Below are 13,150 nucleotides of genomic sequence, written 5' to 3'. Positions count from 1 at the left end.
GGCCAGGGAACGTACAGGCCAATCCACTTTCAGGAGTATTGCACTAAAATCACAATAAATATTTAAGAACGGAGGGAGTATTTTACACTCAGGTCCTATTGTTAAGTGGAGCTCGTACATCTAAACCCCTATGAAAGTGGTAAGTGGAAAGTGGCAGTGCTAACTATTTTTGTACATTTTGGCCCCGTCATTATCGTGTGATCATCTTTTTGAAAAATTAGGCCTATGTCATTTTCGTGCGAGGTTCGGTGTGACAACAATCTTTTTCTTATGAAAGGAAGGACAATAAATCATACCGTTTGGTGAAACAGGACCGACATGAATATAAATCTTATTCCTATATATGGTTATAATCTCTCTGTCGTCGCACACAGTAATGGAGATATTCCTTTTATCTGCCACTCCAGCTTAGCGTCCGGCCAGGAGCTATATAGCTCTCACAACTTGCTTCCTTGCATATTCTTGCCAGAATTAAATTAAAGCTAGACCGGAGTGACCCATAGCCATGGCAAGCAGAAGCAGCCCACACATTGCTCCAATAGGCCCCGTCCCATTCAAGGACACCGAGCAGGTCACCGACGACTTGCCGGAGGTGTCCTCGTATGTGCTTGGCGTCCCGCTCCCGCTTTCCGCCCTGCCAAGCAGCCTGCTGGCCGGCCAGGCCGAGATGAAGCAGCTCTACTACCAGGGCTTCTGGCTGCCGGAGGCACTGGCCGCGGGCGCCGTCCCGCTCCAGCAACGCTTCGAGCCCCGCCCCGACGACGTGATCGTGGCCAGCCTCCCCAAGTGCGGCACCACGTGGGTGAACGCCCTAGCCTTCGCCGTCATGGCTCGCCGCACCTACAACCCTCTCACCGCTGCCGACCACCCGCTGCTCCGGCTCAGCCCGCACGAGTGCGTCCCGTTCCTCGAGGGCCTCTTCTCGCCGGGACACGAGGCGAGGCTCGACGCGCTCCGTCCCCGCGCCTCATGAACACGCACATGCCGCTCGCCTTTCTGCCGCGCTGCGGCGGATGCAGGGTGGTGTACGTGTGCAGGGAGCCCAAGGACATGGCCGTGTCGCTGCTCCACTACGTCCGGAAGCTGTGCGCCGAGGTGACCTTCCGGCCACCTTGGACTCCGTCTGCAACGGCGACAGCTGGTACGGGCCCTTCTGGGAACACGTCCTCGGCTACTGGCGCGCGAGCCGCGGTGACTCCGCCGTGCTCTTCCTGCGCTACGAGGAGCTGCTGCGCGACCCGGCCCGCGAGCTCAGGAAGCTGGCGCGGTTCGTCGGGCAGCCCTTCTCGCGGGCGGAGGAGGACGCCGGCGTCGTCCTCGGCATCGTCCAACTCTGCAGCCTCCAGAGCCTGAGAGGCCTCGAGGATAGCAGATCGGCGGGCGGCGGCGTCGTGGATCCGCGGCTCAACCACATGACGCCGGAGATGGCGCGCCGCGTGGACGGGATCGTCGCCGACAGGTTTGCCGCATCGGGGCTCGCCTTCGACTGATCTCCACGCGTCATCACTCTGTACGTTTCGCCCTCCTCGTTCCCACGGTCTTGGGCAGTACTTTTGAATGGTTTCTTCGGCTGAGTTTGGCATCGAGGTGGACTGTGATACTCTGGCTAGTTTTTTCAACAACTTTTGGCTATTTTCGTATTTAGCTAACCAATTTTTTCATGATTTTATGTGTATTTTTCAACAGCAGATTATAAAATAAGTTTAGCAATGCCAAACTAAACCTTCGTCCGGAATCCCAAAGTAAATTCTTTGGAGCATCACTCTGATTCAAATATTTTGAAGTTTGACCAACTTTATGAAAAAGAAATTATGGCACCAATTTAGTATCACTAGATCCGTCTTGAAATATAGTTTTATGTATAGCTACTCTTTTCAGTAAAGTTAGTCAAATTTCAAATCTTTTGACTTAGAGCAAGAGCTAGAAGTAATATCAGGACGGATGAAGTAAGACAAACCAATAAAATTATCACCACTTTGCATTCTTATGACAACTATGCATTAACTATGACAAACAAGTCCTATAAGATAGGCTGTTCAAAAATAAATAATCAATATTTAAGGCCTATCATTGAAAAATATTGGAGTATTATCACATTTCGATGTTTAGTAAAACAATACTTATGCCCTGGATCCCAAGCTGTTTGGCGTCAATTGAACGTCATCTCTTCTATGCCAAGATCTCCCCCTGTCAGCTGCCGTGACGACTGGGATCCAAGCCACAACGCTATGACTGACATTGGTCCTTACAATGCTATGGACAATATGGGACTCCAGAAACAGTGTTGTATTCCGAAATATATCGCTATAACCAAATGTAATAATTAAGAACATCGTATAAGACTTTACTCTATGGTCTCATCGGCTGCGGAAAGCCGATTTAAAGGTAGCCACCGGGTCTTGGCATGACCATCTATCATTGCGACTTGCGATCCATGTAACTATTCTTTTTTGCGATCCATGTAACTAAGTCCTTTTGAGTAATGTGAGACTGATTTTCTTTTTTTTCTTTTCCTTTTTGTCTTTTTATCGGAGTGAAAGTGTAAGTAAGCATCAAGTTTACTCAATGGTCGTGGGACCGCAGCATCGTGACAGCTAGGTCGTCTTCTTCCCCCTATCTCACGAGGTCTTGCTCTCCTGGTCGGCACCATGTCTTGGTTCTGTGTCGGGTCTTCCTCACGGTCGATGATGAAGTGGGCCAGATTGTGTAACATCCCAAAATTTTAAACTTTTACATGTGCATTGCATCCATGAGCATCATGCCACAATTGCATATTTGAATTCAAATTTTGAATCTCAAAAGGGCTCTAAAAGACTTTGTTTACACCCATTTAAGCTTTGAATTTTCAAGCCAATAGGGTTTATGTATAAAAGGGGTTTAATGCATATATAAGCTATCCCATACTTTTTGGTTAATTATTTGGAGTTGAAAAAGTATTTGATTCAAATAGATATATGGCCCTAAAGGCATTGATAGGGCAAATGTATTTTTACATATTTTATTTTGAAGAGAACTACCTCCAAAAGTTGTATCTTGGTAGAACATGATTTTACAAATTTTCTAGAATTTATTTGGACCAATTTGGAGTTCAAACTCAAAAGATATCAAAGAAATGAGAAAAACAGAAAAAGAAAAGGTCTAAAAGAAAAAAAAAGGGTAAACCGGCCCAGTCCGACCGCGCCCGACCGGCCCGGCCAGCCCGGCCGCCCGCGCGCGCCCGCACCCGCTGACAGGTGGGGCCCCCCTGTCAGGGGCTTCTTCCCCGGAAGGAAACCCTCGCGCCGCCGCCGCGATTTCCGGCCGCCGTCCCCGCGCGCCCACCGCTGCAATCTCCTCCTCCGGCCTTCCATTTTCACGCCCGAGCACGTCTTTATAATCCCCGCGACCCCCTCTCCTTCCCCCCCCCCCCCCCCGTTTGCCCTCGCTCGCACGACGCCAGGCCGCCGGAATCCTTCGCCGGAGCCGTGCCCGCGCCGCCGCCCGTCTTCGTCCTAGGCGCCGACCGCGCCGTCCCCGAGCGCCGCCGACCGCGCCCCTGTCTCCGCCGTGCCGCGCCGCGCCTCCCCGTGACTTCCCCGAGCCGCCTGCGATGCCGGAGCACCCCGCGCCGCCATGCCCGTGCCCGCGCCGCCGTCTCCTCCAACTCCGGCAGCCCGGGCCGCCCGGTAAAACCCTAGAACTCCCCTCGTCCGTCCGATCTAGATCGATGGCTAGGATTAGATCACTTATAAAACGAACCGGTACGCACTGTGGAGCGTCCGATCTTTATAAGTTAGATCTAACGGCTCGGATTTATTTATGAACCGAACCGGTACCGTCCAATAATAATGCGCCATGTGGCACCCGGTTTTATAAAATAGAAATGTGATTTTAATCCCCCGGAATTAATAAAAGGCACTTTTGCAGATAGGCCCCTGTAACTTCAAATGATCATAACTTTAAATCTGTTTGGCCAAATTTAGTAATCCACACCTTTTTGGAATCCTTAGGAAATTTAGAATATTTTGGCACTGTCCAATTTTAAATTTGAATATTTGAATCACATTCAAATTACAGATTAGGGTTTTATGCCGTTTAAATTATAACTAATTATTTAGAGGCCCTTTTTGAATGAAACCAGAGCCCAAAAATTTGTTTTATTGTGCTCTGTTCAATGGGGCAGAGAAATAAATTTTTTGAATTAAATTGTTTTGCAGATGCAAATAAAACCTCATTTTAGGTTTTAAACCCTAGCTTTTGCTTTTGTTTAAAAACCCTAATCGCATGTGCTTAATTATCAATGCTTTGGATCAGTAGATCACCCAAATAAAATTAACCAAAACTCATGTCACATGATTTGCATTGCATCATGGCATACATATTCTTTGTTTGTATGGTGTGTTTATGTATGTGTATGTTTGCTTGATTGTATAGTTTTATCGGAGAGCGAACAGTGTGATTGCGAAGAGTGTTTGAATACCAATTACTATCGAAGCAAGTTCACTTTGACCATCATCCCATTATTTTATTATGCACTAGATTTTATTAGTTGCATTGTTAGGATTATTACTGTATCTATGCTAGCTATGATCTGCCCTAGTAGTATAGGATACCCTTTGTCATGACCTTACCACCAATCGCCATCGTAGTAGTAAAATGCTATGCTATGATAATATACGAGGATGGTATTATTACAATGTGATACTATTGAATTACAATATGATTTTCCTAGTGTATGGCAAAACAAGTAATTCAATGAACCGTCCTGGGTGGGCTGCTTTGAGTTTTCGGATGTAGTGACGTTAGGTCCATTTCTATGGGGCCCGCTGAGTCGTCTCTCCGTGTGATTCGGGAGGGTCCCTGGTCGTCTCCCCGTGTGATTCGGGGAGCGCCTGCGTCACAATGTGGGATGCCACCCGGGATAACCAGAGACTAGACTAGTTTCCTGTTTAGTAGCTTCCAGTAGAACCACATGGTATTATGGGCTCTGTCAGGATGGATGTAAGAAATATGAACCTGGATCCGAGGTGACATCGGTATGTAGCAGTGTAGGTTGGAACGCGTCCCTCAAGTGGTCTGGGGGATTATGTTCTGAAAATTCCTGTTGTCGATGCCGTTGCTACTCTACCCTGAGGACAGCAAGGGATTAACACGTCGATTTCTTGTGGGTAAAGTGTACCACCTCTCGAGAGTGTCAAACTAAGTACTTAGCCGTGTCCCCGGTTACGGACAATTATGAGCAACTAGACATCGGAGCTGTAAGGAAAGCCTCACTCATTCAAATTTCCTAATAAAATGAATGGTTTGAACTGGGTAGGAGCATTGATGCTTCTACTCAATGTGGCTAGGTTAATAGGAGCATGGGTGTTTCTACCCCGTGTCCAATAGAATTCAAAACTATTTGTCTAAAAATGATATGATTTGAATAATGATGCTTTTATACAAATTAGCCAAACCCCACCTAGCCAAACTATGCATGTACTTGGTAGGTCCTTTATAACTCTAGTGAGCTTGCCAATACCTTCAAATGTATTGACCACGTAGTAGCTGCAATTAACAATACAGGTGGATCCGACGATGAGTGAGGTTCGTCGTTTTGTCATGGGTCGTGTGCTTACATTCCAACATGCTCTCACCTTGGAGTAGTGTGGTCCTTATGTTTTATCCTTTTCCGCCGCAGTATTTTGAAATATTGTTTTATGATGTTGAAACAGTATTTGTTTTATGCTAGCCCCAAAGGTCATGCGAGGTTGTAAATACTGTTAAATTCTGAATGATGCGATGTAATAAAGTACTTTGACCTTTGCTTCTGTATATTTTATCATGAAACTGTGTGTGCTAGTGAGTCGATCCAAGAACTAGCACAGTAAGCACAGAAATCGAACCCTTGGTGAAAAGGGATCGCTTCAGATTGTCGACAAGAGGAGTGTGAGCAAGTTTCTCGAATCAGAAGACTGGTTGTCAGCCTCGTCATCCTCCTGATCGCGGTTATGTCCTTCGATCTGGTGCTCGTGCCGGGGCATTGAGCAACCTGACAACCGGGTGATTGGGTGGGGTTTTAAAATCCTCTTTTATTAGTAGAAATTATTAAAAAGTTAAAAATAAAGTCGCAGTGTAGTTAACCTATCTAAAAGAATACAGTGTTTACTCCACGTAATATTGAAAAGCTGGGCCCGCGTCCGCCGCTGGCACAGCTCACACGGGATGAGGAGACAGAGCAAGAGCTGCTAGGAGGACTGGAGGAGCCACCGGGAGACAGCCGCAGAACGCCATCTCATGGCTCCTCCTCAATGCGCCGCCTCGCCACCTCCAGCTCCCACCAAAGCTGCCACTGCCGGCGGCGGCGGAGGCAAGAGCAGGACGCAGCTGGCGGCAACGCAGGTGAAGAAGCTGTGCAAGCAGGGGCGGCTCGAGCACGCGCGGCGGCTGCTGCTGGACGCGCTGCCGCGCCCGCCCCCGACGCTGCTCTGCAACGTGCTCCTCATCGCCTACGTCGCCGGCGCGCTCCCGGACCACGCGCTCGGCCTCTACGGGGTCCTCAACCACGCCGCGCGGCCCCCGCCCCGCTCCGACCACTACACCTACTCCTGCGCGCTCACCGCCTGCGCCCGCTCCCGCCGCCTGCGCCTTGGAAGGTCGGTCCACGCGCACCTCCTCCGCCGCGCCCGCTCGCTCCCGGACACCGCCGTGCTCCGCAACTCTCTGCTCAACCTCTACGCTTCCTGCGCGCGGTACCGCCATGGTGGCGTCGATGTCGTCCGCAGGTTGTTCGACGCAACGCCTAAGAGGAATGTGGTTTCCTGGAACACCCTGGTCGGTTGGTACGTCAAGACCGGGCGTCCCTATGAAGCCCTGGAGATGTTCATGCGCATGCTGGAGGATGGCATCAGGCCAACACCCGTCAGCTTCGTAAACGTCTTCCCAGCAGCAGCAAGCGACGATCCCAGCTGGCCATTCTTTCTGTATGGCATGCTTATAAAGCATGGCGTGGAGTATGTTAGTGATCTCTTTGTTGTCAGCTCTGCGATTGCCATGTTCTCTGAGATTGGCGATGTGCAGTCAGCTCGGATGGTGTTTGACCATGCTGCCAAGAAGAACATTGAGGTTTGGAACACGATGATCACTGGGTACGTGCAGAATGGGCAGTTTTCTGAAGCCATGGATCTATTTATCCAGATAATGGGGTCTAAAGGGGTTCCATTGGATGTTGTGACTTTCTTGTCAGCCATCACAGCGGCCTCGCAGTCACAGGATGGCAAGCTTGGTCAGCAACTGCATGGCTACTTGATGAAAGGAATGCGTAGCACACTCCCTGTGATACTAGGCAATGCACTTGTTGTGATGTACTCGAGATGCGGCAATGTCCACGCTGCCTTTGACCTCTTTGATCAGTTGCCAGAGAAGGACATTGTTTCTTGGAACACCATGGTCACTGCTTTTGTGCAAAATGATTTTGACTTCGAGGGCCTGTTGCTCGTTTACCAGATGCACAAATCAGGTTTCGTGGCTGATGCAGTGACGTTGACTGCAGTATTGTCTGCAGCATCAAATACAGGAGACCTTCAGATTGGTAAACAATCACATGGTTATCTCATCAGGCATGGCATTGAGGGCGAGGGCTTGGAGAGCTATCTAATAAACATGTACTCCAAGTCTGGCCATATAGACATGGCTCAGAGAGTGTTTGATGGCTATGGGAATGACAGAGATGAAGTCACTTGGAATGCCATGATAGCAGGTTACACACAGAGTGGCCAGCCTGAACAGGCGGTCTTAGCATTCCGGGCAATGGTTGAGGCAGGTGTGGAACCCACTTCAGTGACACTTGCGTCAGTGCTTCCAGCGTGTGAACCTGTTGGAGAGGGTGTGCAAGCAGGGAAGCAGATCCATAGTTTTGCTCTGCGACATTCCTTGGACACCAATATCTTCGTAGGTACAGCCCTTGTTGACATGTACTCAAAGTGTGGGGAGATTACTGCTGCAGAAAATGTCTTCGATAGAATGACTGAGAAGAGCACTGTCACCTATACTACAATGATTTCTGGTCTTGGTCAGCATGGTTTCGGTGATAGAGCACTGTTCCTCTTCTACTCAATGCAAGACAATGGATTAAAGCCTGACGCTGTGACCTTCTTGGCGGCCATTTCAGCATGTAATTACTCAGGACTGGTCGACGAAGGTCTTTCTTTGTACAGATCAATGGAAACATTTGGGCTTTCAGCTACTCCTCAGCACCACTGCTGTATTGTGGACTTGTTGGCTAAAGCAGGGAGGGTGGAGGAAGCATATGACTTTGTGGAAAGCCTGGGTGAGGATGGAAACTTCATCGCCATTTGGGGGTCGCTTCTTGCATCCTGCAAAGCTCAGGGCAAGCAGGAGTTGACAGCATTTGTGACTGACAAATTGCTCAATATTGAGAAGCAGTATGGTCATGCTCATGCAGGCTACAATGTTTTGCTGTCGCAGCTATTTGCTGCTGAAGGTAACTGGAGTAGTGCTGATAGTCTTAGAAGGGAGATGAGGGTAAGGGGGTTGAGGAAAGATGTGGGTTCTAGTTGGATCAAAGTCCAGGGTGCAGCATTGGAGGAAATGTTCTCGATGCGGGATGTGGGTTGATGAAATCATCTACCGATTTGTAAGTCCTGGCACGAAGAAACAGACTGCAGATTTGTTGATACCTGGAGATTAGAGCTCCTGTTATCTGCAGCTATAGCCTGATTTACCTTCTCTCAAAATTGGTCCAGTTCCTTTGGATTTTTGACTGGGTGAAACATGGAAAGACCCTCTGCCTGCAGGCGATGCAGCGACGGTCAAAAGTTGAACATATGCAGCAAGACAACAACATATACGCATCGATTAGAAATGAAACAAAAGGTTGAGATTGAGACCATGAATGCGTAATCAGCTGCAACTTTACAGTGAGTAGTGAATCTGTGAACAACAAGTTATCCATGTCACAAACAGTGTAGCATCATCGAGCTTCAACGGCGTTAATTCTGGGACCTGACATGTGAGTATGCCACTGTGAGTGAAGTATACATCATTTTTTCTTCAGACTTGTTTCTTGTAAGAGAGAATGTAAACATCCATGTAAATCTCAAATTAAAGAAAGCTATTACACGGTTATACAGCCAACAGAATTATGTAAATGTCTCTTGTACATTCTAGATATGCATGTAAGCAGAGGTTCTGTTTTTATACTTCCTAATAGAATATTTCACTAAGATCAAGGGACGAAATAACTAGAGCCTCAATGAACACCCCGAAGTGGAGAACTAGTAGCACCTTTACTAAACTCTATCATTAACAAACACTGAAACTCAGAGTTACACATAAGCACTCAGTTCAAATGAAACATCAGTATAGATCCCAGGAGTGAAAGTATGACATCGATAATTTGAGGATCAAATGGAGAGCACTGTGCCATACAAATGAAACAAAAAAAATCTCAATTAAATAAGTCGGGCATCAGGATGGCAATCTACATACTACATTTCAGAATTTCAGTGTCAAAATTAGTCAGCTACAAGATATAGAAGTTGCCGACAGATGATTCAGTACAGTGACACTCTATCCATTGGTTTGCTCAAAGCCTTAAATATCTAACGCTTCAACTGGGTTTCTTTGGTTGGTCAGACTGTAGAATCAAACATCGTCATCAGACACCAGCCTGTGATAGTGAATGCTCAAGATCTAAACCGTGAGCCCATCTTGATATCTTACTTGCTCTGAGAATCACAAAATTGCCTGTATTCACAGTCACAAAGATCCATTCTCACCTGAAATTTGAGGGAATGAATAAAACATGGCACTGTTATGAGTAAAGCGAGGAGGATAATAACAAACCCAAAAACTTAAAAAATGAACATTAGCATGCAATTTTTTATTGGGAACTGTTCAGCGAAAAGAATGTCTAATTGAGAGCTGACCTTTCGAAAAGTGAAGGAAACACGACGTGAATTTCTTTTAATGACTTGTCCAGCCACATCATCAATCTGCAAGAATAGGACCACATTAGAACTATTATACTATGTCGCATTAGTTGGATACTAAATATAAGAGTTGGCAAAAATTTACATTAAGGTGATTGTGCCAAATAAACTGCAGTTACTACTTAATTTACGTACTTAACAATCGAATTATTGCACGTGAAATGCTATGGTTTGAGCAGGAACAAGGCATGTTAAGTATTTGACATTTACAAAATTACTAGTTAGCATTCATATTATTGTACGTGAAATGCTATGTTTAGAGGAAGAGCAAAATATAGACTAGAATGTCAAATACCTTATGGTGTGGTATATAGTGATGCCAAGCATATCGGCCTTCTCCAGACATAAGTAACATCGACCGAGGAGGTAGAAATATAGCTTTTCTTATGCACTGCGGATCTTGGATGCTAACTTCATCAGTCCCATTGCCTATACTTGGAGGAGCACGCCAACTGCCTTTAGGATATTGTCTGAACTCCATAATGCAAGATCCAGCTAAAGAAAGGCTAAGAATCATTTCTTCAAATGCCGAGTGTGTGTCTATGTGTGGAGACAAACCTACACCACAAGGATATTCATTTACCTGTAAACACAAGCGGATTAATTCAACCACTGGATTTCAAGTGCTGTTAGCCGTAGAAATCAGTAGTTAGACATTGAACCAAACCAAGAATAGGAAATAGCTATGTGTTGCCACCTTCCATGGAAACCGAAACAAACAATGTTAGGTATGTATAAACTTACTGTCAATTGATCAACCAGTTTGCTAGTACAATTCTTCACACCTGGGAATGCCCCAATTTTATCGAGGACTTTCGAAACAAAAGATGGCAACTCACCCAAGAACTGCTTCGAATCAACATTCCTAGTCTGTAAAAGTCAAAATCCATGTTACAATGTAGATCTGAGGCAGCTTTCACATCAAAATTTGATAAGTAAATGTAAAGAGTGGCAAAGAAGATATGAGCTATGAAAAATTGTTCAGGGAACATAAACCATCCCCGCCTACAAGGAAGTTAAGCTGACTGCTTATTATTTCAAGGTGAAACTTCATAGAGCAACCATTTCTATTTTGAAGAAAGAATCGTGACCTCTGAATAGTACAGGCAAACATAATTACAGTCTTATAGCGACCTTATATATTGTACTCCCTCCATAAGTGACTTGGATTTGTATAAGAATCTATGCAAATCCATTCTTATACAAATCCAAGCCACTTATTTCCGGACGGAGGGAGTAGTAAAGAAGCCCATAAATCAGTGTAAGATTGTACCGTGACCAAACCGAAAAACTAATTGCGAAGGGAGGCAAACATAGTTACAGAGAGAAGAACAATCTGCATGCTCATATACTTACAAAATCAAACTTACTTCATACAGAAACTCGTAACCGTAATGCTGAACTCGTCTTTTCGCCAACCTTTTCCACGGCCTACTGTCGACAGCTGCAAGAAGTTCCTGCAAAAGGACATGTGCTACTCAACACAGAATCACAGATACAGCAAAGACGCCGAAGCAACGAAAGCATACCATCTAACATGCTAACTTAACCAAAGACAACAGACCAAGGGGACTCGAAATCACCCACCTGTTCCTCGGCGGCAGTGACGAACTCCTGGACCAAGTGAACGCCCGGGATACCGAGCTCCGAGGACGAGAGGGCCACCGGCAGGACAGGGGCGCCGGGCCGGGCCTTGGGCGCGGCTGGCACCGAGTAACGTATGTGCAGCACGCGCCCCGATAAGACGCTGCAGGGCCGCCCGTGGAGCGCGGCCATGGCGGCCCCCGCGGCGGCGGGCTCGCGGAACCGGACGATGACGCGGGCTCCGCTGTCGTCGGCGGCGTGGACTCCGTCGACCTCCCCGTAGGCGCCGAAGGCAGCGGCGACATCGTCGTGGGTCAGCCCCACCACCGGCCCGCAGTTGGCGACGTACAGGACGGCGCTCGGAGTGGTGCACGCGGTGTCCAAGGCAGGCGGCGGCGGCGCGCGCGTGTACCCAGACTTGGCCATCTGCGCCGTTGCGGGAGCCGGAGAGTGGAAGCCGGGGAGCAACGGAAGCACGCGAGGGAGTCGAGCGGCGGCGGGCGGCCGCGACAGGCCGGAGAGGCGCCGCACGGATCGGGCCGTGTCGCTGTTCTCCCTTTCCCGGTTTCCCAACGCGGCCCAGTTTGTAATAAAGCGCACATCGGTACACCGTCGGCTTTGCAAGTTTTTTTTTAACTCTTTTCTTTTCTTTTCTTTTTGAACTCCGTCGGCTTTGCAAGTTTGGAACGAAAGAGTTCAAACAATTTTTTCAGAGTTCAAAAGAAAAAAATGTAACTTATCACTGTAAAAAAAAAGGGTCCTGTCCTGTCCAGAGGTGTGAATCCTTGCACTCACTATTAGGAATTGATCAACATCCAAGAAATGTTGCTGAAAAGGCTTTGGCTGATATTGACTTGATACGTCTGCATTTTGTTTCAAACCGGGTCCTGTCCAGAGGTGTGAATCCTTGCACTCACCATAAATCTCGCTGGATTCCATGGTTCTATGATCCGAAACCACAGCGGAGTGCTTGGCTGCTTACAACAAGTGTATTGCGGCGGAGGTCACGTGACTCATGTCAGCGGAACCTGCTGAAGCCCTAGAGGACTAGAGGTGCACCGGACTCTTTCCCTTGGTCTCGATGAAGGTTATCGTCAGTCATCGGCTGGAGCTTGTTCAGAAACCAGCTTCAGCTGAATTTCTGAGAGAAGCTGCTGCCACAGGAAGCCCTGATAAGCTATTTTGTTTCCTTCTTTTCGGCTTCTAGAAATACTGTTTATTGTTTTGATTCAGTAGGAATAGTCTGAAATATCCCTATATCAATTGTGTTATATTGCACCGTTAATGCTATCACTATTTTGGACTGTGTTATACTAACACATAAGAGTCATCACAAAAAAAAAATTAGAACTAAAATCTTCCATCGTCTCCAAATATTAGTTAACACTTGAACTCAATTTTTTCAAAGCATATTAGTTAACGCATGCATTTGTACGAATTAGCAAAAAATTTGCACACACAAATCAATCTGTACGCATTAGATAACAATGGCCATCACCAATCTATGATGGGGAGAAGATCTAGCAATAAATAATCAAGAACTCATTAGGCGATTACAAAAGAGCAGAGCATGTTCAGAGGATTCAGCCGATTAC

At 47.0% G+C, this 13,150-nt stretch overlaps 2 protein-coding genes and 1 pseudogene across 2 annotated transcripts; 2 read left to right on the top strand and 1 right to left on the bottom strand.

Moving 5' to 3' along the window:
• Positions 1–393: 393 nt before the first annotated feature.
• LOC100843742 lies at positions 394–2,166 on the top strand (annotated as a pseudogene).
• Positions 2,167–6,049: 3,883 nt separating this feature from the next.
• On the top strand, positions 6,050–9,128 carry LOC100832407 (pentatricopeptide repeat-containing protein At3g22150, chloroplastic). Its single transcript, XM_003580396.4, has one exon. The coding sequence runs from the start codon at positions 6,256–6,258 to the stop codon at positions 8,593–8,595; it is 2,340 nt and encodes a 779-aa protein (XP_003580444.1). The 5' UTR covers positions 6,050–6,255; the 3' UTR covers positions 8,596–9,128.
• A 214-nt stretch (positions 9,129–9,342) lies between these two features.
• On the bottom strand, positions 9,343–12,131 carry LOC100835069 (alkylated DNA repair protein ALKBH8 homolog). The gene is made up of 6 exons (XM_003580405.4): positions 11,559–12,131; positions 11,342–11,428; positions 10,716–10,841; positions 10,267–10,554; positions 9,909–9,974; positions 9,343–9,758 (listed from the first exon to the last, which is right to left on the bottom strand). The coding sequence occupies exons 1-6, from the start codon at positions 11,979–11,981 to the stop codon at positions 9,699–9,701; spliced, it is 1,050 nt and encodes a 349-aa protein (XP_003580453.1). The 5' UTR covers positions 11,982–12,131; the 3' UTR covers positions 9,343–9,698.
• Positions 12,132–13,150: the final 1,019 nt, after the last annotated feature.

Source organism: Brachypodium distachyon, chromosome 5 (genome assembly GCF_000005505.3).
Source record: "Brachypodium distachyon strain Bd21 chromosome 5, Brachypodium_distachyon_v3.0, whole genome shotgun sequence".
In the NCBI taxonomy this organism is placed as follows: Eukaryota; Viridiplantae; Streptophyta; class Magnoliopsida; order Poales; family Poaceae; genus Brachypodium; species Brachypodium distachyon.
Note: the sequence above shows the minus strand (reverse complement) of the source record. Positions and strands in the feature narration are given on the sequence as shown.